General features: G+C 48.4%; 1 protein-coding gene across 1 annotated transcript in view; it reads left to right on the plus strand.

The window, feature by feature from the left end:
• Positions 1-1841: 1841 nt before the first annotated feature.
• LOC132248809 (disintegrin and metalloproteinase domain-containing protein 9-like) overlaps positions 1842-27845 on the plus strand; it is a 30854-nt gene continuing 4850 nt past the window's right edge. Inside the window, exons 1-8 of the mRNA XM_059723162.1 lie at positions 1842-1931; positions 3489-3565; positions 4479-4665; positions 8153-8227; positions 11437-11508; positions 15923-16092; positions 19882-19963; positions 23672-23826. Coding sequence (XP_059579145.1) covers positions 11479-11508; positions 15923-16092; positions 19882-19963; positions 23672-23826 — 437 coding nt within the window. The 5' untranslated portion in view covers positions 1842-1931; positions 3489-3565; positions 4479-4665; positions 8153-8227; positions 11437-11478. The remainder of the gene's footprint in view (positions 1932-3488; positions 3566-4478; positions 4666-8152; positions 8228-11436; positions 11509-15922; positions 16093-19881; positions 19964-23671; positions 23827-27845) is intronic.

Consider the following 27845-nt stretch of genomic DNA (forward strand, 5'->3'; position numbering starts at 1 on the left):
ATGAAGCCAGAGGACTGGTGTTGCCGACCTCGGCCACGGTGACGGGGCCTGGCACAAAGTGCCGAAATGTGGCCGCGACACGAGGCTGGGAAGACGAGCGACCGCCGAGTGAGCTAGTGCAGGTTTCAGGACTGGCACGGTCAGCAAAGAAATTCAACATTTCTAGCAAAAAGCTAAAATGGGCTCAAATTCAAAAGAGGAGAAAGCCTGAGAGGAGGCATTACACAAGGTAGTCCTACAACATATAAACGCGTTAGAGCTGAAGAATGGTGTTAGGAACAGGGGTTGCTGCAGCCTGTGTCTGTGTCCAAATATAATAACATGTAGTTGATATAGTTTTGCTACGGTGGCTTTTTTTAAAGTGCTTTAGGTAAAGTTTTAAAAGCAAAAGTAATCTTGTCACTGAAGCCTGTAAAACAGGGTGAGAAGAAACCAGGACAGTAGCAAGCAGCAATCCAGACTGCTGAAGGGAAGAGGTAAAAACTCCTTTCTACCATAAACTGGAAGTTTCCCCGTGACATCGATTCTGTCTAACTTGACGCTTTCCCAGACCACAGAAAGGAACATTTTCAGTCTAGTTTTTGAATCTCAGTGAAACAAAAAACTTGAGACTGGCGTGTGCAGTGAAATATGAGAGTTTGCATATGGTACGAAATTATTCCGGGTGGTCGGTTCCCAAGTGGACGGCAAGCTGATGTCTGTGGTGTCTCGGCTCCAGCTCTCGCTGGTCCGGTCCCGTGCCCCAGGGCTCACGCTGAAGTCCCCATGGGGCGCATCTACCCACGCCACTTACTGCACATTAGCCTAATGACACTGCGCAGTAGCGCATCACAGCACAAGCCGTGCTAATCACCTACTGCACCTGCTGCTGCGTTGTTAGGCTAATGCGCAGTAAGAGTCACTAAATAACTGTGCGCTGGCACTACTGCACAGTAACTCTAGGAACCGCGCATTCAGTCAGTACTTTATTAAGCAAGTACTACAAGAAACACACGGGATCTAAGACGTGTGCATGACCATATAGACATGCCTGCTGAGGACCAGGCACTTGTGAGGACTCGGGGTGCTGTGGCAGTCGGGTTCTTGCTGATCGACTCATATCACGTCAGTGCTGAGTGGGGGTGCCGAGCGTCACCAGGTTCAGGATAGCCCCTGCGTTTGGCCCCAGAGATGGAGCAGGCAGCCAGCACCGCCTCAGCCATTTGCAGGATTTCCATCTGCAGCCCTGGCGAGAACAGGGCTGCCCCATCCCGGCTCTGGGAGGTGGCTGAAGTAGACCCTGTCCCCCGACTCCAGCTGCCCCTGGCTTCGGTTGTGGGGTCGTGTCCATTTTCTGCAGGAATAGTACAGAGTGCACCCCTGTCCAAATGGACCTGAGGAGGCCTGTCCTGCAGCCGTGGGTGCTGAGCGGTGGTGGTGAGGGTGCTCAGGGCTGAGGGTTGCTGCGAGACTCAGTGGGGGCCTCGGGAGGGGCAGTGCCCGTCGCAGGGCCTGCAGCAACGGCACTCTTCTTCTGCAGACAAGACGGTGTTGTGAAAGCGGTGGGCCTGCTGGAAATCCCTGGCCATCTGCCTCCTGGGCCCCTTGCCCTCCCTCACCACAGCCTTCCCGGCACAGGGATCTGGTGCTGATCCCCAGGGCGATCCCGGTGAGCTGCGCCTGGTTTTCAGCGTGCAGCGAGGTCTGCAGACTTGTTCAGGAAATGCCACTGTTTCATCCTGGATGCTGCCAGTTTGCTTCCTTTTCCTTTCTGTTTTCCCTCCTGTGCATGTATGGAGAATTCAAGTAAGCGTCCTGTCTTTAATAATGTGCATTTGCATTTCTAATCCGTCAAATGCTATCTTTGTTTTAGAGAGTTCATAGCCAAGGATTTACCAGTGTTTACTTACGACGAGAAGGGAGACCTGATTACTGATTATCCATATATTCAAGTAAGTTTTGGGCTGCGTACTTTGTAGGGCATGACACTGAATAGAATTAAGCCATCACTTTTCAAACAGGCAATGTCAAAACGCTGGATTTTTGTTGCAAATTTTTGCGTGTTTTGTGGCACAGTTTTGAGCAAACCAAGTCCTGGGCTGAGGGCTGCACAGTCTAGCCCTAGGTACGGTAAGTAATCCCGGGAGAGCAACCCTGAGGTGTAAAATACTGAATCGTAATTATAGGAATAGTCAGATTATGAATGGAGGAAGAACAAAGGTGGCCCAGTGTTAAGGGTGCTAACCAGGGGTTGAGAGCCTGTGGGTCGTGTTTCATTTCCACCACAGGTTTCCCCCATTATCTTGGCAAAAGCACGTAATCCTTTTTCAGACCTGGACCGGAGATGCTGCTCTGCTGAGCTGCAGAGTGCCTCCCTGCGGGCGCCCGGCCCGTGGAGGGGAAACCAGAACAGCGATCCATCTAGGCACCTAGGGCCAGAGTTTGCTTCCCCTGCTAGGTATCTATGTCCGTAACACACGGTTGTCTTTGCCTTAGGGCTAGTCAGGAAAAACAGAAACAGTGGGAAATGCTCAGCGACAAGTGGTATAGGGTGTAGGACAAACCACCTTCCTCTCCTGCCCCCGCTCCAAACCCCCATCCCCATGTCCGAGCCAGCCATTCATTGGGGCGGGGGTGGGGGGTTACAAAAAAAGGCTGAGATGATGGGTAGGCACAAAGGTACTTTTTAACTGTTTGGAAAGGATAAAGGCAGCAGCTGCTGAGGAGTGGGCACAGCCTGCAGTGGTGCGCACTGGCTGAACTGCCCTGACTCACACTGAACAATGCTGGGTTAGCGCTGTAGTGGTTCTGGTGTGTTTGTGCAGAGGATCAGGCAGATGTAACAGTTTAGTTATTAATACATAAAGTTGCATTGCAAAAGTTTATACTGGGACCCTATACAATTGGTGCAGTTGTGCGTGGAATTCCCTCCCCAAGTCAGTGCAGAATTAAATTATAGCGTGCTTACATACAATATACCTGCTTAGGTAGAAATGAAGCCTGGGTAATTTCAACCCAGAAGACTTAGATTTCAGTAACTGATCCAAAAAAAAAAAAAGAAAGAAAAATGCATAGGCAATCTAACCTGATTAGTTCCCCAACTAAGGCTATTGATATTGGAGCCACTTCTCTCTTCCTGTAGTTCTTGCCTATCCTCTTTTTCCTTTGCATCAGTTTTGCGTTCATGTTTTTCTAAACTTGTATAAAACTACCAATCCTCTCCTCTTTGCCATCATCCTTCCATACAGAAAATCACCCCTAGTCTCTTCCTGTATTATTGTTTTTTCCTTTTATCGTCAAACAAGAGCGTAGTTCAAAAGAGTCCCTCACGCTATCAAATGAGTACAAGGAAGCTCTGAAAGCTGGGAGTCGCTGTCTCTCTCTCCAGGCAATTTTTGGCATTGTGTTGGGGTGAAGGCTCGTGTGGTGGAGTTTTCTCCACATGTTATGTGAGAGTCCACTGTATGAGACGTAATAACAGAAAAGAAAATCATTTCTGGCTCTTGCAGGCGGATTGTTACTACGAAGGGTTTGTGGAAGACGTCCCAGGATCTGTAGTTTCTCTCAGCACCTGCTCTGGACTCAGGTAAAGCAGACTGCTCTGTGCAGTGGGTAGTGCGCAGTTCGAACCACTTAGCTCTGACATGATAGAATAAATGGTGAGTGGCTCTTTTTTCTTTCTTCACGGAGATTTTATTCCAGTTATTTTATTAGGTGTCCTTCTGTGTTGTATCTCAGTGACTTGTTACAAATGTATGAATGTAATCCAACGCACAAAATAAGCCATGATATTATAACGTTATAGCTCTTATCGAGGGCTGTGATACACATGTGAGGGACATAACTCCCAGTAGATTAGATTACGGCCTTGGTCAACATTAAGCATTTATATGGTCAAATGCTGTTTCTGTTACTTTTTGTATTGTGCTAAGGGAAAGGCAAATCTTGCTGGACAACAGGAAAGAATATAAGTGCCGTTCCTTGGAGCAATGGCAGAGGCTCATAAGGGCTGGAGCAAGAACAGTGTCACAGCGGTTTAGCAGAAATCACACTGTCCTGAGTCAAGATCCTGTGCCCAAAACCACGTTGATTTTAACTACTGCATAAGTACAAATGACTGGTTTTCGTGGTGTCCACATAGGCAACAAGAAGTACCGTTGTGACTGCAGAGTTTTCCTGATGTCAGATTTCTTCACAACACCAAAGTTCATAACGCTGCTTAAAAATGGTCATTGCCCACACTTCTGTCTTTATTTTGTCTCTTCCTCCTTCTACCTTCTGTCTATAGTCTTTGAAAGGTTGAGAGAGGCCATAGATTTGTCCTAATGGGCTTGTGGATACACACAATTTTACTGTGCTAGTGCAATGAAAAGATTGGTAAATTGTAGGAATTTTAACTGCTTTTTTTTCCCCAGTCACTCTTATTCTCCTCTTTAAAAAAAGACTGCAGTTTAATTTATGTTCACATTACGTTTTCACTTCTATTTGACCCTTTGTAGTGGACTCCTGAAAGTTGAAGATAGAAACTATGATATTCAACCTATTGAGGACTCGTCATCCTTTCAACACCTCATTTTTCAAGTCGCAGCTGATGAGGACTCACCCGATCGCTGTGGAGTAACTGGTGATTTCCTGGAAAATCAAGCAGCTGAAGAGAGAGAACTTCCTACAAACGAGAGCCGGAAAGTACATACTATATCAATAAGAGTTACCTGAATTCATGCGTGTGTTTAGTAGGGAACTTGTGTATGGAAAGGCCATGTTTAGGCTGAGAGTGTCCTCGCTGCTGCTGGGCGTTTGTTTTGTATTCTGGGGACAGAGATCATGCTGTTTCCCTGCCACCCCGTGGTTCCCCCATGGTCTGGAGGCTAAGGACATTGTTCTCTGTTCAGACACCCTTTGTCTGTACCACGGACTCTCTGCTCCACGTCCGCGCTGTGGCAGAGCACAGGCTGCGCCTCCCCTGTAAGGGCTTGAGCAGGCTGCAGCCAGTCTGCAGACCCAACCAGGCGGTCATAGGGTGATCAGGAGGAGCCTGGGGATAAGGATAGGCCCTGAGAGCAGAGCGGGCAGCTGCTGCAGGAAGCTGAAGAAGCCACATTGCCCAGCAGGAGATCTGCTGGTCCCAGAGCAGCTGGGAGGTCCAGGGTAGGAGCTATGGGATGGAGACGAGTTCTGGCCCTGGGGCATGACCTGAAACTACTCCCTGCTGGGGAGGATGGTGTGAGGCTGCCTGTGGCGGGACAGTCCCCAGGACATGCCACACCAGTACCTCCCCAGTGCAAGGTGAGCATGGGGCACTGGAAAGCCTCAGCCCCTACTGCCTTGTGGATGACCCTGTGGAGAGGAAAGGATAGGGGAGCACACCCCGACAGAAAAGCACAGGTCCCAGGCCCACTGAGTGGGGCTGAGCCAGGGTCCAGGCTGACAGAAGAGGGCCTGAAGCTGGGCCAAGGCTCATTAAGCGAGGCCTGAGGCCCAAAGGGCATAAGGCCCAAGAGCCCAGGGAGGGGCAGGGAAGAAGCCCCAGCAAGGGACCTGGGTAGAGGTCCCAGTGAAGGGGGCATGTGGCCTAGGTACCTTAGGCCTCATTTGGGCCAGAGGTTGAGTGTGGGCCAACAATGGGGCCAGGGGAGTTGGAAGTAATTTTGGATGCCATCTGCGAGGCATGGGACATAAGGGGAGGTTTGAAGCTGTGTTCTCCACCCTTAGCATCAGGGCAATTAAATGGACAGCCTCCTGCCTCAGGACAACTTCAGTTACAACAAAGGCATGGCAGGAGAGTCAGGTAGGCAGACTTCCCTAGACAGGTGGGTGAGCCAACGCTTGGACTGGCCTCAGGACAGTGCCCTGTTACACATGCCCAAACTCTCTCTGGTCTGCCTCTGCTGGAGACAGAATACCACCACTTTCCTTTTGGGCGCTGCTTTGGGTTGTTGTTCTTCTTCTTGATATGTTTCTAGAGGATGTCCAGCCCTTGCTTCCCTTTCATTTGGGGTCAGATAAAGAACCAACTTTCATTAACATGCCCAGATTTCTTTCCCACTCTCTTCCCCCCACATTCATAGGACATTTATCATTCTGGAGGAGTCTGCTAGGTAAGGTGTGCCCAGTGCACTCAGAAATACCTCACTGCTGAGCAGCTTTGACACCCAGTTGCTGCCTATGCAAAGAAAGGCTGTAACCGGGGTCTAGTAATGTACCTCCACTTATGATAAGCAGCTCTTCTTTCTCTGACTGTTACATCTGGAGAAGACTTGATAATCCTTCACGTGGTCTTTTCTACCTTTCTCTCTTCTCTTCCTGACAAGTCCTGGTCCGTAGTCTTTGGAGGAGAAGTGAGTGGGCTAGGAGCAGGCAGATTCAGGTAGGCCTTTTCTTTGCTCGTTTGACCTCAAGGTACTGCAGACCAGCATTGAACCTTGGGATTATCCCCTTCTATCCACGTGCAGCTAGGATGAAGTTTGACACTCTCAGAAAGTGATGTCATTTTGCTGGAGATGGGGATGCCTAGACCCTTGAAAAGCTGAAGAGTATGACAGAGTTGTAGACCAGGACCTCAGATTCTCTTCTCCAGGCTTTTTCTTTGAGTATCAGATGATGTCATCCCATCCCTGACATCTACCGTCATCGTTTTAGAGATGCCAGAGGATATGGTATATCCCTGACTGCTTTGTTTAATATTTACTAATTAAAGATAGCACAAAAATATTATCACTTCTTGGACGTTTCCTAGACCATCGTGACTACAACAACACTGCAGCCTTATTGCTTTATCAGTCTATCATCCATTAATTCGTCTAGTCCCTTTTTGACCCTGATTATGCTAGCTGCCTCTACAGCCTCCTGTGGCAATGAGTTCCACAGGTTAACTAACTACCCGCTGCATAAAAAATATTTTCTCTCGGTGTTAAACCAGTCTCCTGTCAAGGTCAGTGGGTGCCCTGAGTTCTCCTGTCCTGAGATCTGATGCAGAACAGTTCCCCTGTTACTGTCAGCAGCTCTCACATTCCCTTTCTTCGTGACATCCCTGCCCTTTCTCTTCTACATGGAATCTGTTCTTTCTGTCTCATCCATAGCATCTGGGGAAGCCGGTTGCTGCTTATGAAAGCTCATGCTTCTCTGAGCCAGTGAGACTCCAACGTGCCATCCTGCCCTACCTTCTGCCTGACGTCAGGGACCGTTAGTCTCAACGCAGATACTGGTCTTTGTTATAATACAATGTCTCTGTCATTTGTCTTCGGTGGGTGGCAAATGAAGGGAGTGTCTACATCTTGAATCTTTTCCCCAAGTCTGCGTACTTCTCCTTTATTTGTTCCAGTGGGATTCTTGCAGTGGTAATGTTTTCCAGGAAAACAGCACCCCTGTCTCCTCCTCCCAACTGAGTTTAACATATAGGCCCCCTCAATGACTTACTCAGTATTTCTCTCTCTCTTGGACCCGCCTCTCCCCGCTCCCCAAAAAAAAGGTAGCTAGGGGGGCATGCACACAGCTTCAGCATAGGCAGGGAAGGGAGGAGCACATGAAATGGGGCCAGGTAGCAGGGGGTTGTGAATCCCTGGTGTCGATGCACACAGAAGGAGGGGAGCTGGCGCAACAGTTGGGGTGGAGGAGTCATTGTGCCACTGCCATGGTATGGATGATGTGGGGAGCCTTGAATGGGAGGAAGAGAAGAGACGGCACACAGAGCCCTGACAGACCAGTGACAGTGGGGGGAACCAGGGGGCCTGAAATAATGTGGGATGGGAGTGTGATGCCGAGGGAGCTCTTGAGGAGGAATGGAGGAATGCATTCCCTGAAAGCACTATGATGCCTTTTCAACTCTCTGCTATTCATGCTCTGTGCAATTACAGTCAGAATTTCCCTCTTCTGTGTAAAGGCACTAAACCAAGTCATTTGCAGGGAAACGGGCTAGAGTCGTGTAAAGGAGAACTCTGGGTGTAAACTGCCCATTCAGTAACCCATGGTAGCGTCTATGTTAAAATTAACAGTTGATTCTCTCCTTTCACGTTGCATGACTCTCCAGATCGGTAACCATGGCATACATAGGACTGGCTGCACCGGAGTACACAGGATGGCAGCGTAGGACTGTACTATCGTGCTGCTGTCTTTGCATGCCATGTCATTTCCTGGATTTGCTGTACATAATGCTAGTATGCTCCTTAATTTCCAGTATGTTCCTCGTTACCACACCTTGTATGGACACACCAGATACCTAGAGTTCTTCCTTACTTCAGACAAACTGGTGGTAAGTCTCAGCACATTTTACTTACAGTACTTTTTGTTCTGGCTGTATTCTGATGCATTGAACATATTTTAGTGATGCTGTGTTTAAAACACTTGTACAAATGGACTAAACACTGAAACCCGTTATAGATTAAAATGGAAATTATCCCCCTTAGTCATTCATTGGAGAAATTAGGGAAGTTAGTGTCCTTCCTTTCCTAAGAGCTTACCTTACATCTACCTCATCTGCCTCAGCTCCTGTGTCAAGGCAATGTGTTACCTGGTTGTAAAAGGCTATAAGGTTTGCCAGGCAAGATCTACCTGTGATGAACCCTGTGGCGGGCCAGTAGGGGGCGCTCCTGCGTTGAGCCGCCCACCTCCCTGCGCCCGCCCATCTTCCAGGCTCCGAGTGCCTCCCTGGGGTGCCTCCCGTCCGGCCGACCCCTTCCCTGGAGCACACCCGCTAGCCTGGGGTCCCGCTGCCACCATCCAAGGCTCTGGACTCACTTCTGGCTCTGCGCACCTTGGAGAACACAGGCCTGATCGTCCAATGGGTCCTAGATCCAATACCAGCACTTGGGCACTTCCCCAAGTCAGGGGCTTATTAGGAAGCCTCCCTTAGTCTGCAGACCTAAGGGGCCTCCTTGGCATAATTTAGACCCACCCCTCAGTAAGTCTCCCACACTGGTCACAAGGAGAACTTTATTGATGACAGGGGGTAGGGCGGAAACAGGGTAAAAGGTAGAGCACTATCATAGAAATCTGACAGGAATATCAAAGGAATCCCATAGAGCAAACCAGGGTGGCTGAGGTAGCCGTTTAAACGCATCTGAGTTACTGAAGCTAAATATCTAGTCGGATCTCTAGTAGCTTACTCACTCGCATCACCCAGAGGTGGTTGGAGTTTCCTCTGGAGGCAGGGCACTCTTGGAGCATGCGGTGATGAGGAGAGAGCCAGGCTCAGATTCACCTGGATGACCGCATGGCTAATGGCTGCCTTCCTTCTGGACCGGGCCCTTAAATAACCTCTCTGACCTCAGCAGCCCGGTCCAATTGAAGCTGCCAATACTGGCCAGAAGCCGACCAATCTCCCAAGCATCCCTGGCTACCTGGGCCCACGCGCAGGGCCGGGCCTTTCCCCCCTGCCCAGGTGACCAGAGCCTTGCCTCCCAGGCCCCAGGCTTTTGTCATGCAGACAAGGTGGGGGATCCCCGCCCTGAGGGATTCAACAGCAGCCTCCCAGGCTGGTGGAGACAGATCTCTGGAGAGGGGCACCGACGGTGGCATTTCTGCCACCAACCCATGCTGGTTTCCCTTCGTCATCATCTCCCCTGCTGGGCCTTCACAAATGCACTCTATAATGATTTTTTCCAGCGTTTTTCCAAGGATAGAGGTGAGACTGACTGACCTAATGTTACCCGGCTCATCCCTTGACCCCTTCCTAGAGATGAGCACCACGTTGGCCCTTTTCCAGTCCCCAGGGACCTGGCCGGAGCACCATGAGTGTTCAAAGAGCCATGCCAGTGCCTCAGGTATGACACTGGCCAATTCCCTCAGCGCCCGTGGATGGAGGTCGTCCAGGCCTGCTGACTTGTACCCACCCAGCCCCTCCAAGTGCTCCTTAACTAAGTCAGCACTAGCCATTGGCGGTCTAGTGCCTTCCGGACATCTATGTATGTTCAAGCTGGGCAAATTGTCTTCATCAGTCCTGAGCAATACTGAAGCGAAGAACTCATTGAAGAGCTCTGCCTGTTCCCTGTGTCAGCCCCCAACTGTCCTGACTTGTCCTGCGGGGGCCCTGTGTTACTCTGCGCCTTCCTTTTGCTCGCCAGGTCTCTGTAGAAGGGCTTTTTTATTGTCCTTTATTGTCGTAGCCCTCCTAAGCCCTAGTCCTACCTTGGCCTGCCTGATTCCCTGCAATAGTGCGCCAGAGGGGTATATTCCTCCTTGGGGGCTGCCCCCTGCTCCCACTGCCTATACATCTCTTTCTTTGCCCCGAGTCTTTTCTGGGGTTCCCTGTTCAACCAAGGGGACTTTTTAGTCCCCTTTCCCCCTTTCCAGCATAGTGGAATAGTCTCCTTTTGTGCCCCAAGGATCACTCCCTCGAGAAACTGCCAAGTCTCCTGGACCCATATGCTCGATGCTCTTGAGTTCAGCCACCTCGCCAACTAGCCTGGGCCCTAATTGTCCCTTCTGAAGTCTAACACTTCAGCTTTGCTGCTGATTTTTCCCACCCTTGGTTGGATTGTAAATTCGACCAAATGATGGTCGCTGTCTCCCAGGCTACTGTGCACTCTCAGGTTACCCACAAGATCATCCCCTGTTGCAAAGACCAAGCTTAGCAAGGTGTTATCCCTGGTGGGACTGGACACCTCCGGGTTAGGTGGAGGTCCTGCATGCAGGTTAAGGACCTACGTGAGTGGTTTGTTTTGGTCATCTGCTTCTCCCAGCAGATGTCCGGGTCATTTCGGTCCCCCATGAGCACTGCCTCTCTCGCCTGAAGCTGCCATTTCAGTGTGGCGTCACCAGTGCTTAGTCTTTCTTTCTTCAAGGGCCACGTTCAGCTAGTTCTTCCCCACATAGGGCCCCACGTAGGGTTGACTAATGGCCACTGAAAAGAGGTGTGTTAGAGGAGGAAGTAGCAGATGACACTCCCCCTTCTGCCATTTCTCAGCATAACTGTGCAGATGTCACCTCCAAATGCAGACAGCCTATGAGAGCATGAAGACAGGGGCACTAAATCAGTCAGCATAGTCTCTGCAAGCCCAGATCAACCAGGGAGAGTTGCCGGGCATGAGCCTTCTTGAGCATCAGTAGGGGAACACAGGTGATATCTTTGGAAGAAAAGTAATCACCATCTCCTTTTAAGCACATCTTTTTTTCAATATTTCTGGAAGTGTTGTGTGTGTTTTCTCTCCCTGGACAGGCGTGGTGTCCCCTAGGACCCACTGCATAGACACAAGTCCTCCTTCCCCATGTGGCTGTGACCCATGTATCCAGATAAGGGCCAGCGTGGGCCTGGGCTCTGCACATGTTTTGTGATGTGAAACACTGGATTTTCTGTGGAAAATCACAGAGGCAGGTTCTGAAGAGTTTTTTCCTGCATAATAGAGATACAGAATAGATGCATAATAACACTATTACAAGAAGTAGTACTAAGAAGAAAATTGGTTCTTTGGTCAGCACTGTGTTTCCAGAGGTGTTTTGTGGGTTTTTTTCTTCTTTTTGCAGTATAAAAGGCTTGAGGAAAACGAAACCAAGGTGTTAAACTCAATGCTCCTTTTGACCAGCATACTGAACACGGTAAGTTATTTCCTAAATATATGCTGTAAGTGAAAAATGTTCTACTATTCTTTTCAACTGAATTACTAGTTTGGCAAATATTAGCACCAGAAGAGTTGCTGTTCTGTGCTAATCCAGTGGTCTGTCTAATCTGGTATGCTGGTTACGACCGGTCACAGTTATTGGGGAATAATTGACTGAAGGGTAACGTTGAGACGGGCGTCCAGTCTAGATATGAAAAGAGAAAGGGATCGAGACCCTACCACTTCTCCTTGTAATTAGGTTTACTGGTTACTCCACCTTGGTTTTTGGGGTTGTTTTAAAGCCCAGTTTTAACCTGCAAAATATTAATTCTTGTTTTACCTGTCTCCCCTATATTTAAAAAATAAACAAAATACTTAGCAAAAACTAAAAATCCTTTAGTCCCCTTTTTTCCATTATTTTGTTTGAGATTGCTTTTATATTAAATGACCTATAATTTTTTTTTCCTTGGTCTGACTGCCCTTCTTAAAAAAACAAACTAATACAAGCTTTCTTTCCATCTTATTTTAGTCGCATTTAAAATATTACTAATCAACAGCAGCAACAGGATGCAAATCTTTGTAGTCAGCTCTAATGCCACAGGGTTCAGGGTATCCAGCCCTGCTCCTTTCAAAAGGGGTTTCTCCAGTAAGAGCTGTTTTGTGCTTTACTAGCCAATCTCCCGTTGTGAATGATGGAGCATGTCCAGGAGAGCTGACATGCCCCCACCCCCCGCCACACACTCTTTGGGGCCGGTCATGTAAACAAGGGGTAATTATTTTGAGCGGAGAATGATGTCCTGAGTTTTGGAAAGCTGTTGAAAGCCGCATGGGTAGCTCCACCCCTTGGCAGGTGCCTTCCCCCCCCCCCCCCCCCCCCCCCCGGTCAACATCTTGTGACCGGAAGTCCAGCCCCCTGACCTTTGACACCAGAAGTCTGTTCCCTTGCCCCCAAAGTACTCCTTCCAGAAAGCGGTTGTGCCGTCTTGGAACCAGCACAATACCAAACTCTATTTGAAAAAGGAAACATCTACAGCATTCATGAATTTGATTTCCAACAGTTTTTGTCCCAATTTAAACAAGTTTGTGTCGTGCACACACAGGGGATTACACAATGGCTTAAAATACAGTTTTGTGCTTGTATATTGTATGGGGGGGTGGTATGTGGGGTGAGGGAGCATGTGGGTGTGTGCGTGTGGATATGTGGGGTGTGGGTGGGTATGCAGTCTGAGGGGGGCTGTGTGTGGGGGGAGTGTGCCTGGGCTGTGTGATGGGGTGTGGAAGTGGGGGTTAGTATGTATGGCAGTACGAGGGGAATGTGGGTGCATGCGTATGGTGGGGAGTGCACCTGGACCTCCTCCTATGAGCACACACACAACCCCACACACTCTGCCCTGGATACACATGCACACGCGTGCACACACACACACACACTCTGCTCTTGGCTGCACACTCACCTACCCACCCACTCTGCCCCTGGCTACACACACCCACCCACCCACCCTGCCCCTGGCTGCACGCCCACACCCACCCACTCAGCCCCTGGCTGCGAGCCCACACCCACCCATTCAGCCCCTGGCTGCACGTGCACACCAACCCATACACTCTGTCCTTGGGTCCACAACCAAACCCACTCACCAACTCTGACCCTGCCTGCACACCTACACCCACCCATGCTGCCCCTATCTACACACCCATACATACCCACCCACTCTGTCCCTGGTTGCACACCCACACCACCCATTCTGCCCATGGCTTCACAACCACACCCACCCTTGCCTTGGCTGTACAGCCACTTTCCCACTATGTCCCCAGCCGCACACCCACCCACCCACTCTGCCCATGGCTCCCTCCACTTCCAGCTACCTGCCTGAGGGGGCAGGGCCTGTGCAGACATTGCCGCCCGCCCTCTCTGGGGTGCATGCATAGCTGGCCCCCAGCATTAGGAATAGACAGGCGGAAGTACTAAGCCTTTTATTATACTAGAATACTTGTGTGGTATGAACGCATCCAGTTGCTTTGGTCCATATACAAAACAGAAATATTCATGGTTACTATTTGTGTAAAATTATTAACATTCATATAACGGGACGTCATTGTTCCTCTCTTTCCTTTTCCTTTGCGCATTAAAATCTCCTTATTGTTCCTTTGCCCTGCCACCTGTATCATCCCTTTCTCCTCTTAACCAAACCGAACTTTTAAGGAAAGTAATGGGGAAATGAGATTTTAGGACTTTATAGTAACCCTTTTTGAAAAAATCCCACCATTTTCCCACTTTTTCCTAACATAATTTTACTTCTTTCAGCATTGGGAATTGTTTGGATGCATTTTCCATTTCTCCAAAATGATGGTGTTCAGGTCATGGTGTGTAGCCAGCATGTTTCCAACAACCTCTTTCCAGCCATCATCACAATGTGGTCTAAAACCATGTTACTCTGTAATGGATGAGCTATCTTTTGTTTTAGAAAGTTATCTCCAATTCTCAGAACTAGTTTCCTTACTTGTCTCTGTATAGCCCGAGGGTAATGCATAGTTATTCCTTTTCTTCACTTTGCAGATAGGCACTTCAGGAACCACTCCTTCGGTTCTCTCCTTTGATCTGGGGGATCGTAACAGGTTCCTGCCAGTGTCCCGTCCTGTGTGACACACGTTCAAGGTCCTGCTGTTGGGAGCCATCACTTCTTGTAAACCGAGGCACTGTGCTCAGTGCCTCCCTTCCGCTCTGGTACCCACTTTGTCCTTCAACCAACTGGTCATTTTAAAAGTTTGGTCCAATGACGCGCCCCATAAATTTCAATAATACCGGCCCTTAATCTCCTTTTCTACAACCTAACCACACTCAGTTTTTTAACCTTTTCCCAGTGGCTTGCATTTCAACTTTTACAGTAGGTTGGGGCAGATGGTTGTCTGGCTCCATTGTGTCTCATTGCTTGAGACCTGCAAGCAAACTTCAGGATCCCATCCCATCTGGAAGTTACTACTGATGAGCGTATGCGAGGAATCAGCCTCTTCCAGGGGAAGCTCTTCCTTGGCACTCCCTGGAAAGTTTTGTTTGGTCTCTGTCCTGAAGGACCCCTACAGCCAACCCTGGTATGGGTTCCAAGGGGCGTTGAGACCCTGCCTCCCTGTTGGCCTTGTTGTGTTAGATGGCCTGTCTACTCCCACGGCTGTGACTGTGACCCAGACTCCTAGAGACCAGGTATCACCTGCTGCCCTTTCTGAACCATTCTCATGCATACACAGATACCTGTAAGCCAGCTCCCAAAAAGCAAACCTTTAAATGCCATTTTCTAAGCCAACAGGGAAGAGGTAGGAGTGCCATGTCCCAGCCAGCACAGCAGACTGCTTCACTTCAGTTTTTCTTGTGCCATTGCCATTCCCCTGTCCTCCCTGGGACTCGTGCTTTCCTCCTCCAGCTCCCTCCATGCCTCTTCAGTGACCTTCAGGTGCAGTGTGCCACATTGGCAACAAAACTATTACAAGACCGTCGTATCAACCCTGGGGACTCCCCCTGCTCTCCTAGGACTCCCCCTGCTCTCCTAAGTATCCCACTTATGAACCTATCTATAGCAAAGGGTGCTCACACTAAGCCCCTCAAGATCTCCCCCCCAGGATGCTAGATCCTTTCGAGGGAGCCTGGGGGTACCACACCTATCAGCACTGTTAGGTGGGCAAATATGATTCACAAGATGCACCCAGAGATTTCCAACAGAAATCCAGAGCTGTGGTCTTTTTGAGTCCTTCGCAACAGAAAACTGCCGTGTTGTTTTTCAGTAGTTAAAAAAGAGTGAAAATGAAGAGCTGGTGTTTTCTGAGGGGTTCCTCCAAGCGATCCAGGCTGAGAACCACTGCACTAGATATATCCGGTTTAATTTGCCACCTCTATAGTGACCATTTCTGCCACTGCTGGAGCAGGGTCTGGGCTAGGTGGACCATGGGTCTGACCCAGTATGGCACATCTTTTGTTCTTATGCCCCTTTCAAGTGCCTGATTTGGGAGCTACTTAATTGCTTCCAGCATGATTATTTCTTGGTTGCTGATGGCAAGCCCCTTCCCCATTTTACATGCACACCTCAGCTTCCTCTTCTTGCCTCCCAAACTTCCTCCGCTCTCAAGTACCGCATGCGTGTGATGTCAATGTGTTCATGCATGAGGGAGTGTAATCATGAAATACCAGGGCAGAGGAAGATCTTAGGTGAGCAGAAATGGTATTAAAAAAAAAAGTGAACAAATGAAAATACATATTCTGCAGTCAATATTGTTCTTATAACTAACAATATAAATGAACAAACTGCAGAAAAATATTGGGTCAAGCAGAAGGTCTCTGAAACATCAACATGAGCACATGGAAATCATGTACTGTAAAACCCGGCAAGTAGATGACACCTTGTTTTCAACGCTTGGTCTCTTTGCAGATGTACACGTCACTTAATCTGCGCATTGTTCTGGTTGGAACTGAGATATGGACAGACGTGGACCAAATCACAGTCACTCATTTACTGGACCACGCTTTTCACTTTTTCGCTCCATGGGCTAGACGGTTCCTTAAACCCCGCATATACTTTGACCATGCGCAATTACTCCTGTAAGATACTCTTTCATTTTCGTATGACTATGTAGATACTGTTTCTGACATGTCAGTATTAAATGCACGTTCCTCAGCTTTTATGAAAGATTTAACATGCATTTTCGTTTATGTAACCAAATTTGCTATTTCCAATATTGGGATGTTGTGGGGTTTTTGCATCTGAAACAAGAGGAGAGTTCAGACCTTCTGTGCCCACAGAGCTGGCTTTGTTTCTAGGAAAGAATATAAGAACTGCCCCACCACACTGTACAAGTCGTCTCTCTAATCCCGGGGTGTCAAAAACACAGCAGCATGGGTCCAGCCTGCGGAGCCGGGTCATCTGGCCTGCGGGTCTGGGTCCTGGGTGGTGGGGTGAGCCGTGGCAGCATTAATATCCACAGCTTCGGGAGTTGTGGCAATTCACACTGCTGCCGCTCGTCCCGCTGCCAGATTTCCAGCCTCGTGGGCTGGATCCAGAGCGCAGCGCTGTGTTGTCTGCCTGCAGGGCTGCTCGTGGGCCAAGAGTGTGACTTCAGGACAAGCAGCGGCCAACGTGGCTCTAGGAACCACAGCAGTTAGTGCTGCTTGACCCACCACCACGCTTCTGGCCCTGCGAGCAGCCCCACAGGGCAGATGAGGTGTCTCCACACTGGATCGAACCTACTCCGGCACCCCTGGGGCAAGGTGAATACGATACCCCTGCTCTAATCCAGCAGTGATGATCACTAGACATTTCAGAGGGAAGGGCAGGACCTGTGCAGTTATGAGTGGCTTCTTCCTAAGGAAATGGTTACTTTTTAATCCCCACTTAGATGAGCTTGGGTTATACCCTAAAGTTTGATGGTTTTAAGAGCCTTTCCTGGTGTTTTTTAAACATTTATATTGGCACTTGGGATATTCTGAATACCTGTATCTTGTACACACTATCCATAGTTTAATGATGCAGGGTGTGTCTACAGGTTCATTAATGTGCCCGAATTACTGTGCATTTAGTTTAGTATGTGTTCAATGAAGTACTAACTAACTGCGCAGTAACTACAGTTCTTGTGCAGTAGTGCTGGCACACGGTTATTTTGCAATGCTTTCTGCGCATTAGCCTAATAACACTGCACAGCAGGCTGTTAGCGTGGTTTGTAACGGCCACGCTACTGCACAGTGTTTTAGGCTAATGCGCCGTAAGCATCTTATGTAGATGTGCCTGCATTGTGCTAAAGTAGTACTTACAATTGATGCCAGAACATATAATGTCTTTCCATATTGAGTATCCTCTTATTCTTTCTGTCCACACACTGTTAAAAGCACATTCATGTTCAGAAGATAAATGTTAAAACAATTCAGAAACGGAAGAATTACCAATGCGGCTGCAAACATGATTTGGTAGCCTTGTGCGCTGTATTTACAGATTCATTTCAATGGCTACTTGACCCTGCTTGCAGCTAGAGCCTGAACTAGATCCGCCAGTTAAATGGCAGAAGGGATATGGCTTATTAAAATGAAAGGCAGGCTGCTTCGCCTTCTCTGCTGAAGAGCTTTGCTTGAGGAAATTGCCAAGCCCCTTTTTTCAAATAAGAAATTTAGAATAACATTTTGGAAGTCAGAGTCCCCGCCATATCCTAGGGCTGTGTTGAGCTTTTTGATGAGACTGCCCTTTGGCTTTGCATCCTATGCAGGCTCAGGGCTAGTGCCAGGCCAAGAAAATCCTGATACAAAACGTCTCCTGCTTAACGTCCTTGTTGCATGGTCGCTGGAATACAGAGCTTCTCTTCGGGCAGCATGCAGTTCCCCCATCACGTCCAGTCTGCATGCGGTTTTTTCCTTCCTTCCCCCGCGCTTCCAGTGTAGGCAAGGAGGAAGGCAAGTGTTGTAGAAGTTGGCTGCAAGACCCAGCGACTCCCCCAGCTCTGCGCCTGACTGCGCACGTTCTGCTTCCTCTGGGAGTGCAGATGGAGGACACTAAATTATATAGATACTGCTTATCCCAGATTGTGAGAAGAGGCTTCCTGGCGATCCTTACAGCCACGGAAAGCTTTGCAGGTTAACACTTGGGGATCTCGGTCTGAGCCTCTCCAGTGTGCAATTATCATACCTTAAAGTTTCAGCCCTTGTAAGTATGCCACAGGCTACCCCAAACTCTCTGTCCTCCTGTTTGCCCTTTATGACTTCTTCCGTGCCAGCAGTCACGATGTCCACTGAGACCTCCTCTCAGTTCCCTAAAGCCACCTGCAGTCTCCCATACCAAGGACTCTGCACGTGTTTCGTGAGCAAGCCATATGCCCAGTGCTCGGACCCTGGGGAAGGTTTGCTTCCTCAACTCTGGGCAAGCTCTGGGAGGTGAAACCTTTCAGATATTTCACTAACCATTTCACATTTTCTCAGGTCTTCCCTTTGAGTTATAAAGGATTACTAGATAAAATCCAGAGATTTGAGGACATTTCTTGAACACTGACACATCTTTTTTTTTACCCATGAATCTGTATTTTGTGACTTGAGCCACTCATGTGTAGCAAGCATTAAAAGGCATAGCCTTGCTTGCGCATAGACTCTTCTTGCCTGTGCTCATCGGTCATTATAATCATGTTCTCTGCCTCGTCTCATATGGTATGACATCCTATATTTCTATTTATTCTTCATTTTATTTCTTGTCTATAACCATTTAAATTTAAAACAAATCAGCCGTGCACGCAGAAGGGTTACTGGAAGTCTTTACCCTTCCACCTTGCATTAAATGGCTTTCAGATGATGGGAAATGTTCAGCAAGAACTAGAAGGCTGAGGCTAGAGCTTGAATAAATAAACTGGCAAAGAAAATGAAAGTTTTCTTGCTTTTTTAGTAAAATTCTTTTAGATTTCAATGTGATTCCACATTGAGGGCTTAAAGATATCCGGGGTGATGTTGAAGTGTTGCTGAATTTCATCCCAGTGAATGTCAACGTTGCACCTTGATACATGGACTCATGAATTTCTCTACGCTGTCAGATTTAATTAACACGGCTTCCTCCATTATTTGTACAGCTACAGGCCACTTCTCCTCAACGGTGGGCAGCTTGCATGAGAAAATGGAACAATTTCATTCTGACCTGTACAGCTTATCTTTACATAATGTAAATGCCAAATTTGAAGAACTTCTCACTTTTAAAATGGTTTCAAAGTAATTTTAAAATATGAGGACCAGTCAGAAAGTGATGTCTCCTATTTTTCTTTCTCAGCAAATATTATTGGAAAAAAACCTTACCTGTTAGTGCTAAACATGCAGTTATGGACTGAGGATGGGGCAGCGCAGTCCATTCAAATGATGCCGTTGTCTCTGCGGTGTGCAAACTGCAGAGTGGGTGAGCACTGCCACGCAGAAGCAGCGCCTCGGGCCTGTCTCCCTTGGGACACATTACAACGGGCTCGCGTGCAGTTTTCAGCTTCAAGTGGAGGCTCCTGTGCTTGGACAGAATTTTTTCTCCCTGGCTGCTACTGGTTTGCTTTGAAGGGAAAAATTAGGAAGCAATACTTTCTGACTGAACCTCATTTTTACCATTTAAAACGTCCTTTGTTGACTCCTGCGGCCTTGCAGCTTTCAGTACTGTTACTGCACCCCTGAAAAATTATAATTGCTTCAGACGGGGGGATCTTTAACCAGTAGGGACTCTAGATTTGAAGACCTTGGGTATAAGAGGACACATTTTCAGGGAAGAAGAACAAGAAAAAGTTCTTTTTGTAGGTAAAACAAGTATTTTTCTTTACTGATTTATGCTGTGAAATCCATGCCAACTGCAGATTGTAGTAGCATTCAATATTTTGTAATGTGTTTTCTCGACAGAGGCAGACACTATCGAGGCACGCTAGGACTGGCAACACAGGGAACCGTATGCAACACAGACGCCTCAACATCTATTATTAGGGTAAGAAAAGAGTATCTTGTAATACGTCGTGTAATACCAGATAGTTTCAAATCGTTTCTGCAGTAAGGCTGCACCGGTGTGGTGCAATGTGGTGTGGCACTTGGGTTTTCCTAATTTTTGAGTTGTATCAAATGCATGGCCAGTTGAGATGCTTTAACCTTATTCCTGATCTTGGGAACATAACAGTTGTGGTTCCTCAACTTTTTATTTAATCCACTGAGACAAGCCGTAGGAGGAAAGGAAGGAAAATGGCAATGAAACCCTGCTTGCTGATGACGTGGCGCTGGAGGGGACCAGGCCACGGGTCAAATGCCCAGCTGGAAACACTGAAAAGGGCTAGCTGAACGAGGCCAGGGAGGCAGAGGGAACTTGATGAGGCTGGAGAGCCTTGGTAGCCTGGAGGAAGTCACCGTCTGTGTTACAGCCTGGAGGGAGAAAGGCGAGTACTGTTTATTAGCCTGGAGAGGGAAGGGGACGTTTTTCTGTTTGACTTCCTTTGCTGAGAAGGCTTCAAATAAAGGACCTGGCTTGCAAGTGAAAAAGAAGTGTGGCTGCTCAAGTGAGATGAGCTGGTAGAAAGCACTACAGCTCCCAGCGCTGAGTGTCTTCATAACAGACTCAGTTGTGCAGGGAAAAACCCGGTTCTGGTTTCGGAGGTCTTGTAGAGGAAGTAGTAACACATGAGTACGTCTCGGCCGTGTGGGACAAGGAAATGAACGGTGGATGATGCCTCCGATTCCTGGCCTGGCTGTGAGGAAGATGATGGTGTTGTTGGCTCTGACAAATTAAGTTGAGGAGAGACTGAGGGAAAAAAAAGAAGTTCAGTTTTGGCCTCATTAACTGAGTTAAATAAAGTAGTCAAACTTATTATAAGTTGGCCCAAGTTGGGAGACTAGATTTGAAGGGTTGTTGACTGTAACCATGCTGATCTAAGGCCACAGGCAGACAAAGTTGTTTGGGTGGATGTCATATCTTTTATTAGACCAACTCAATTGATAGCTTAAGAGATCACATCTATCCAAAGAAACTTGTCTGTCTAGATTTTAAGGCCCGTTCTGTTATAGGGGTAAAAACCTATCCCAGATTGTATGCTTCGTGTGTCCACAGCTGGCACTTGTAAGGCTATTGTTTCGAGTCCACACCTTGCAGGTCTCATGCTAGTGAGTCTACCTGACACGTACACCTCCTCCCAAATTTTCCTACAGTATACTAGTGTTCTCCATTGCAGATGTCAGATGATTGGAAATTTTCTGAGCCAAGAGTGTTCTCAAAAATGGTTGTTCATTAAACCCAAAGTTTCATTTTAAAACGTCAAGGATTTCTGTGATATCTTTTGTTGGACCACTGCATAGTTGACAGACCTGTTGGACAAGCCTTTGGTCATCGAGGCTAGGGACAGAAGTTACACATAAACTGGTATAAGTGATTGGAAACCAGTTCAAATCTTTAACATAACAGAAGTTCAGTGCATATAAACTGCTTTCAAAATGGCCAAAACCAGTTTAAGATCAACCTGGATGGATGTAATATCAGACTTATTTACGTTAAATTGGTTTATTGAACTTCTCTCCCAGTTCCCCCCAAAATTCAAGTTAACTTACATCCCCACCCCTGCACCCCCTACCCCCCAGGGTGAGGGAGCTAGCCTTGTGCAGGCTGTCTGCTCCAGCCAGGCAGGGAAACATGCTCTAGCTTCCCCCAGTTTCTGGCCTGAGCCACTGCAGACATAAGGCTGCATTTCCAGAATCAAAAGTGAACGTCTGTTCACTTGCTTATTGGTTCAGTCCAGTCTGCGAAGGTTGAATTGATTCTGTCTTGGGGTTTTTGACAGTCTTCTCTTAGCCCAAGTGCCCGTCCTCAGGTCGCATTTTAAACCTGTCCAGTTTGGCACAGTCTGGATGAATGCATAGCAACCCTGTCTGGATTTCGCAGATGAGGCCTGACCAGCTCTGAGGAGAGAGGCACGAGCACCTCCAGGGTCTTGCACCTAATTCTTCTATTGATGCATCCCTAAAATGCAGGTGCCCTAAAATGCTTGTGCCTTTTGTGCAGCTACATCACACTGCAGACACATTTGAGTCTGGGATCTACCAAGACTCCCAGATCCTTCTCTGCAGTGCTGCCATCCAGCCAGGTGTCACCCATTTTGCATTTGTGTTTTTGATTCTTGTTCCCAAGTTGCAGTATCTTGCACTTGTCTGCCCTGAATTTCATTCGGTTAGCTCCAGCACAGATTTCCAATCTTTCAAGAGCCTTCTGAATTGCACTCCCTCACATCCTCCAGTGTGTCCACAGTCCTTCCCAGTGTAGTGTCACCTGCAAACTTGCTCAGGAAGCTTCCTGTGCCAGTGTCCCAACCATTAGCAAACATGTTGAACAGCACCGGGCCCAGGACAGACCCCGTTGGACTCCCCGTGAAACCTCCTGCCATTCTGACAGGGATCTGTTGATAATTTCCCTTTGCTTTTGGCTGCTGAGCTAGCTGTCTATTCACTTACTAGTAGCTCTGTCCAGCCAACGTTTCTCCAATTTATTTATGGTCCTGCAGGACCTTGTCGAAAACCTTGCTGAAGTCCAGGTGCACTATATCCACAGCATTTTCTTCATCTACCCAAGTTGGTACTTTGTCAGAGGAGTTCAAGTTTGTTTGCCTTGACACTAGGTCCCTGAGCAGGTGTGAAGTTCCCAACCCTGGAAAGATGCACTTGATGGCTTTTGCCTGGAAATGCAAGCTCTGGATACTGCCTGGTCCCAGGTCGAGAAGCAGATGCATTTGTTGGGTGTTCCTGAAAACGAAGCGCTCTGACCCCTCCGTGCAGGGGCTGCCCATAGTAGTGAAGCTCACAGAGTGCTCAATATTACTGCGTGTCTGCTGCATGCAGGGAGTGTGTGTGGCGTATATGGAGGTGATGGCATAAGAGCTCAAACAAGTCTTACTCTTGTATATTGTGGGTGGAGGGGCACGGGGTCTGGGGTTTGTGGGGATTGTGTGTGTGTGTGTGCGTGGATGTGGGTGGGTGGGTATGGGGGTTTTGTGGGGAGGGTGTGTTGCTGCTGAGTCTGGGCACGATGTGTCAGGACTGTGCAGTGCAGGTCCCCGCTGGTACCACAGGGCTGGGGCCAGTGGCAGCGACAGCTGGAAGGAGCTGCCGCCACAAGCTGGGCTGCCTAGAAAGACAGTGCAGCTGCGGAGCTGCCCAGCCGTGCTGCATGCCCAGGGGTGGCAGGACGTGCCATAGCTGGACTGTGCCTGAGCCAGGCAGGACGGAGGGACCTGCCAGAGGCCAGACAAAGACCTGCTGTGGGCCCCAACAGGCCGTATTTCACCCACCCCTGGTCTAATGTCTCTCCTGACTGTACAGTTGGTCCAATAAAAGATATCACCAGAAAAAGGCCCTCTTTTCACCAGCGACAGATACAGGACTGTGGAAAGAGGAGGTTTGGTGTCGTCTGCAAACTTGCTCAGGAGGCTTCCCGTGCCAAGAGACGTCCTAGGACACCACTAAAGAATTAATCCTTCTCTGTGCAAGTTCTCCCGTGGGATTCTGTAATTACTCAAACTGGCCACTTGCACATGCAGCCCTCATGTTTGCTGTGGAAATCATACTTACATATTTTTAGAGCTGAGCTCTCCCAGAGACTTTCTGAGTCAATGTGCAATTATTTCCAAGTGCTTTTCATCTTTGTGTTTTGTCTCCCTGTGTACAGTTCAGCAATAATGAGAACGTATATAATGCAGCTGGTTCTGCTCATGAGCTTGGCCACGCTCTCATTTTTGGACATGATGATGAAGCCGGCAATGTAGCCAGATTCTGCCGATGCCCTGGCTGCAAAGAAAGATGCATTATGAGATCAAAACTCTCGTGAGTAACGCTAAGTTTGAATGTACCCCTTTTTTTCATTCTCTTTTGATACAATAATGCTGGAGAATCCTGGTTGAGAATCGCTGCCCTAATCATTTGGCAGGCTGTATTCCTTGCAGCACTCAGCCACTCACCCCCCTTCACACTGCCTCTCCTCTTTTGTCAGTAGCAGTGATCACCAATACCTGTACAGTTGGTGAAAGGACAGCGGAGTTGGCATTAATACAAATATTAATCAAGACCAGTTCCTCAACTGATGTTTGGGAACTCTAGCAGTAATCTGCTTCCAGCCCGACATTTCTCCTTTCAATGCTGCACCTTAACATTGCCTCTTTTTCTGTGCCCTGCTCCTGCCAAGGTTGTTCAGATATGCTACAGAGATCCCAGGCAGCGGACCACAGTCCCTGCTACAAAGGGAGGCAAAACCCTGCAGTCCATACCAGCCTGACAAGGGGGAAATTCCTGACCCCAAATGTGGCAATGGGTCTGATCCTGAAAGGACGGACAAAAGCCTCTAGTCAGAAATCTCCAGGTTTAAGACCCAGTCAAAATCCCCAGCTTGGGCTGCAGCCAACAGCCAGTGCTTCAGAGGAAGCTGAAGAAAATCCTCCTGACACATGTAGCAGCAGGAGGGGGGAAACTTCCTTCCTGGCCCTATGTGGCAGCCAGGAAAGCCCAGCAGCTTGGGAAATACCCATAGCAGAACATGGGAATAGCTATGCTTAGATCCTCCCTGACCAATACTTACCTGGCCTCCCCTCGAGCACCTCCAGGGATGGAGAGTCCCAAACTTGTCTCGGGGTCTGGTCCACTGCCTCATTGGAAAGAAGCTTTTCCTGAGATCCAGTCTAAACCTTTGCACCAGTTCAAGCCACTGGTCCACGTCCCATCATGCCCCCTCTTGAAGTGCCTTTTCGGCAAGATGAAAATGCTTAGCTCCTTAATCCTCTTCCCGTATGATTTGCTTTCCAAGCCCTTTGATCTTCTTTGTCGCCTGCCTCTGGGCCCTCTCTAACTTCTCCACCTCCTTTTAACACTGCGGAGCCCAGAACAGCACGTGCTATTCCAAGTAAGGCCTAACCAGTGCCGAGTAGAGAAGCCTAACTATCGCTATCAGTCCCCATGTCTTGCACCTACTGCTTCCCTTGATGTGTCCAAAAAACACATTGGTCTTTTGTGCAGCTGCATCCCACCGCAGACTCGTATTGAGTCTCTGATCTACCAGGACTCCCCAGTCCTTCTCCTGAGTGCTGCCATCCAGCTAGGTATCAACTTCTGATTGGTATTTTGGATTCTTCTCCCCGAGGTGCAGCACCTTGCATTTGTCTGCACTGAACTTCATCCTGCCCATTCCAGCTCCGCTTTCCAATCTGGTGAGATCCTCCTGAATTGGGCTTCCCTCCTCCAATACTTCATAGTCCTTCCCGGTGTTGCGTTGTCTGCAGGTTTGCTCAAGACGCTGTCTATGCCAGTATTCACATGATCACCGAACACATTGGACAGCACCAGAGCCAGCACAGATGCCAGTGGGACTTCACTCAAAACCCTGTGCCCCTCTGACATGGATCTGTTGATGACTGCCCGTTGGTTGTGGCTGTTGAGCCGGTTGTCTAGCAGTCCTGTCCAGCCTGCGGTTTTCCAGTGTGTTTGTGGGAAGGTCACGCGGGACTTGGTTAAAAGCCTTACTGAAGTCCAGCTTCACACTATCCACTACATCCCCTTCATCCACCCAAGTAGTTACTATATTTACCTGAGTCCAAGACAAATATGAATTTAAGACAAGCCCCAGTTCGATTCTAGACATGGGACATTTCTAAATTGGTTATAATTTTCCATGTACGGCACCTGACTATTGGAGCTTTATCTTAAATTTCTTCCTCCGCTCCCCATTGCTGGTGTGAGGAAAGTCAGGCATGCGGGGGGAGTGGGGCAGGCAGCAGGAGAGTCAAGTGGCTTGACCCTTGCCCCCTGCTACTTGTTCCCCCCAACTTGCCCCCACCCGCCACCTGCCCCCACCTGCCACCCATGCCTGCATACCCTGCCCCTGCCCCCTTCAGTGCCCGTATTCCTTAGCACTTGCTCCCCGCATGCCCCCCACATCGTCTTTAATCCCTCCCCCCAGCGCCTGAGGCTCCAGCTTCAGGGCACATCATCACTTCAGCCCAGCTCCTCAGCGGCAGCTCTGGGGCCAGGGCCAGGGCCAGAGCCAGAGCTACCACTGCTGGGTGGCTGGGCTGGGGCTGAAGTGCCACCGTGCTCCTTCCCCCGGGGCCAGACCAGACCTGGAGCTGCAAAGTGGAGTGGTGGCAGGTGGGGGTGCAGCGGCTGCAAGGAGCAGGGAGGGGGCTGCTGTGGCTCCGACTCTGCCCCCCACCCCCAGCTAGTGCTCGACTCCAAGATGAGGGGCTTTCCCCCGTGTTAAATGAGGTAAAAAAGACCTGATCTTGGATTTGAGTAAGCACAGTACTTTGTCAAAGAAAGAACTCAAGTTTGTTTTTACTGAAGTCCAGATCGATGAGAGACCCGCTTCATTTCCTTTGTCTACAAGTGAGCGAAATCTTTGTCCCAGTTTTCATTTATCACCATGCTTTGAATTATTTCTTGCTTTCAAAATTTGTTCTGTAGTCATACTGTTAAATTGATGCAAACACGCCTGTTGTTGCTCCGAGAGCGTTTCCCCTATATTAAATACAGGGTGAACATGTGCTGTTCTCCAGTCATCTTGGGCCGCTCCGGACTAGGTCTGTGAAGAGTCTTACTTCCAGACCTGGGATGCCACACTCCAGTTCTTTGAAAACTGTGGGATGGGAGTTATCTGGTTTCCCCCAAAAGAGACTGCTCCCTTCGTACCCATCCTGGCTGCACCGATTCCCACGTCCACAACCTCAGTCTCTTTAGTGCTAATTGCCATATCTTGATGACTGAAGCAAAGTACTCATTTAGCTTTTGGCTCAGCCCCAGAGTTCTTCAATCTTGGCTCTATCCTCAGTGCCCCCCAGTAGCCACAGTACTTCTTTCCTTTCTCTCGTGTTTACATGACTAGAGGACCTTTCATTCTTTAGCTTCATTACCCGCTATATGGTCTAACTCAGCTTGACTTTTGGAAGTTTTCATTTGATCTATACAGCCTCACTTGAAGACATAGCTTCCTTTTTGATCCCTTTTTTTCCATTCCTTTGAGGCTCTGCTTACATTCAGTACCCTTCCTGAGATGATCGTTCACCCAAGATTGGAGCAGCTTTTGCACCTTTAATTTAAGGAAATTCTAGCCCCTTGCACACTCAACTCTCTGAGGTACACAGTCCTCGTGTCTCTATTGACTTGTTCCCCTTAATCTATTTATATTTTCCCTTATGAAATGTAGACCCTCACTTATTTATTGACAAGCTGTGCTATCTTTAATATACAATCCTGTCACGCTGTCTTTACCTTCCTGCTTCTATCTTTCCTGAACAGGGTATGTCCTTCAAGCCCAGTTTCACAGTCAGGACCGCTATCGCATATTGTTTCCATATTCCCTGTGTGCCCAGTTTTACATCCTCTACTAATACTTTGGTTTCCTTCTTTTTGTTTTCCAGGCTGTTTGCATGAGGATATTAAATAACCGAGAGGGCAGACACACAAAATAATTGAACCATTCAAAAATGCCACTGACAGGGATGAGAACTGCACGCAGTTTTTAAAATGTGGGCACAGTATGACTTTGTATAATGGCACGATGATGTTCTCTGTTTCATTTTCAATTTCCTCCTTAATGATGCCCAACATTTTATTGGCTTGTTTGGTCATCATTGCAAGCTGAACTATATACAATCTCACCGAGGTGTCTTTCTTGAGTCGTCATAAGCTAGTCTCTTTCCAAGGTCTCTCTCCTGAGTCATGAGCTAGTTCAGAATCCAGGTTTGTGCACGTAGGCTATGGACAGACGTTCAAAAAGCCTGAGCCTGAATTGATTCAATCTTCGCAGGTTAGTTCATCCTGGCTATGCCAAACCGGTTTGTAACCATACAGACACCCCC

This window comes from Alligator mississippiensis, chromosome 1 (genome assembly GCF_030867095.1).
Source record: "Alligator mississippiensis isolate rAllMis1 chromosome 1, rAllMis1, whole genome shotgun sequence".
In the NCBI taxonomy this organism is placed as follows: domain Eukaryota; kingdom Metazoa; phylum Chordata; order Crocodylia; family Alligatoridae; genus Alligator; species Alligator mississippiensis.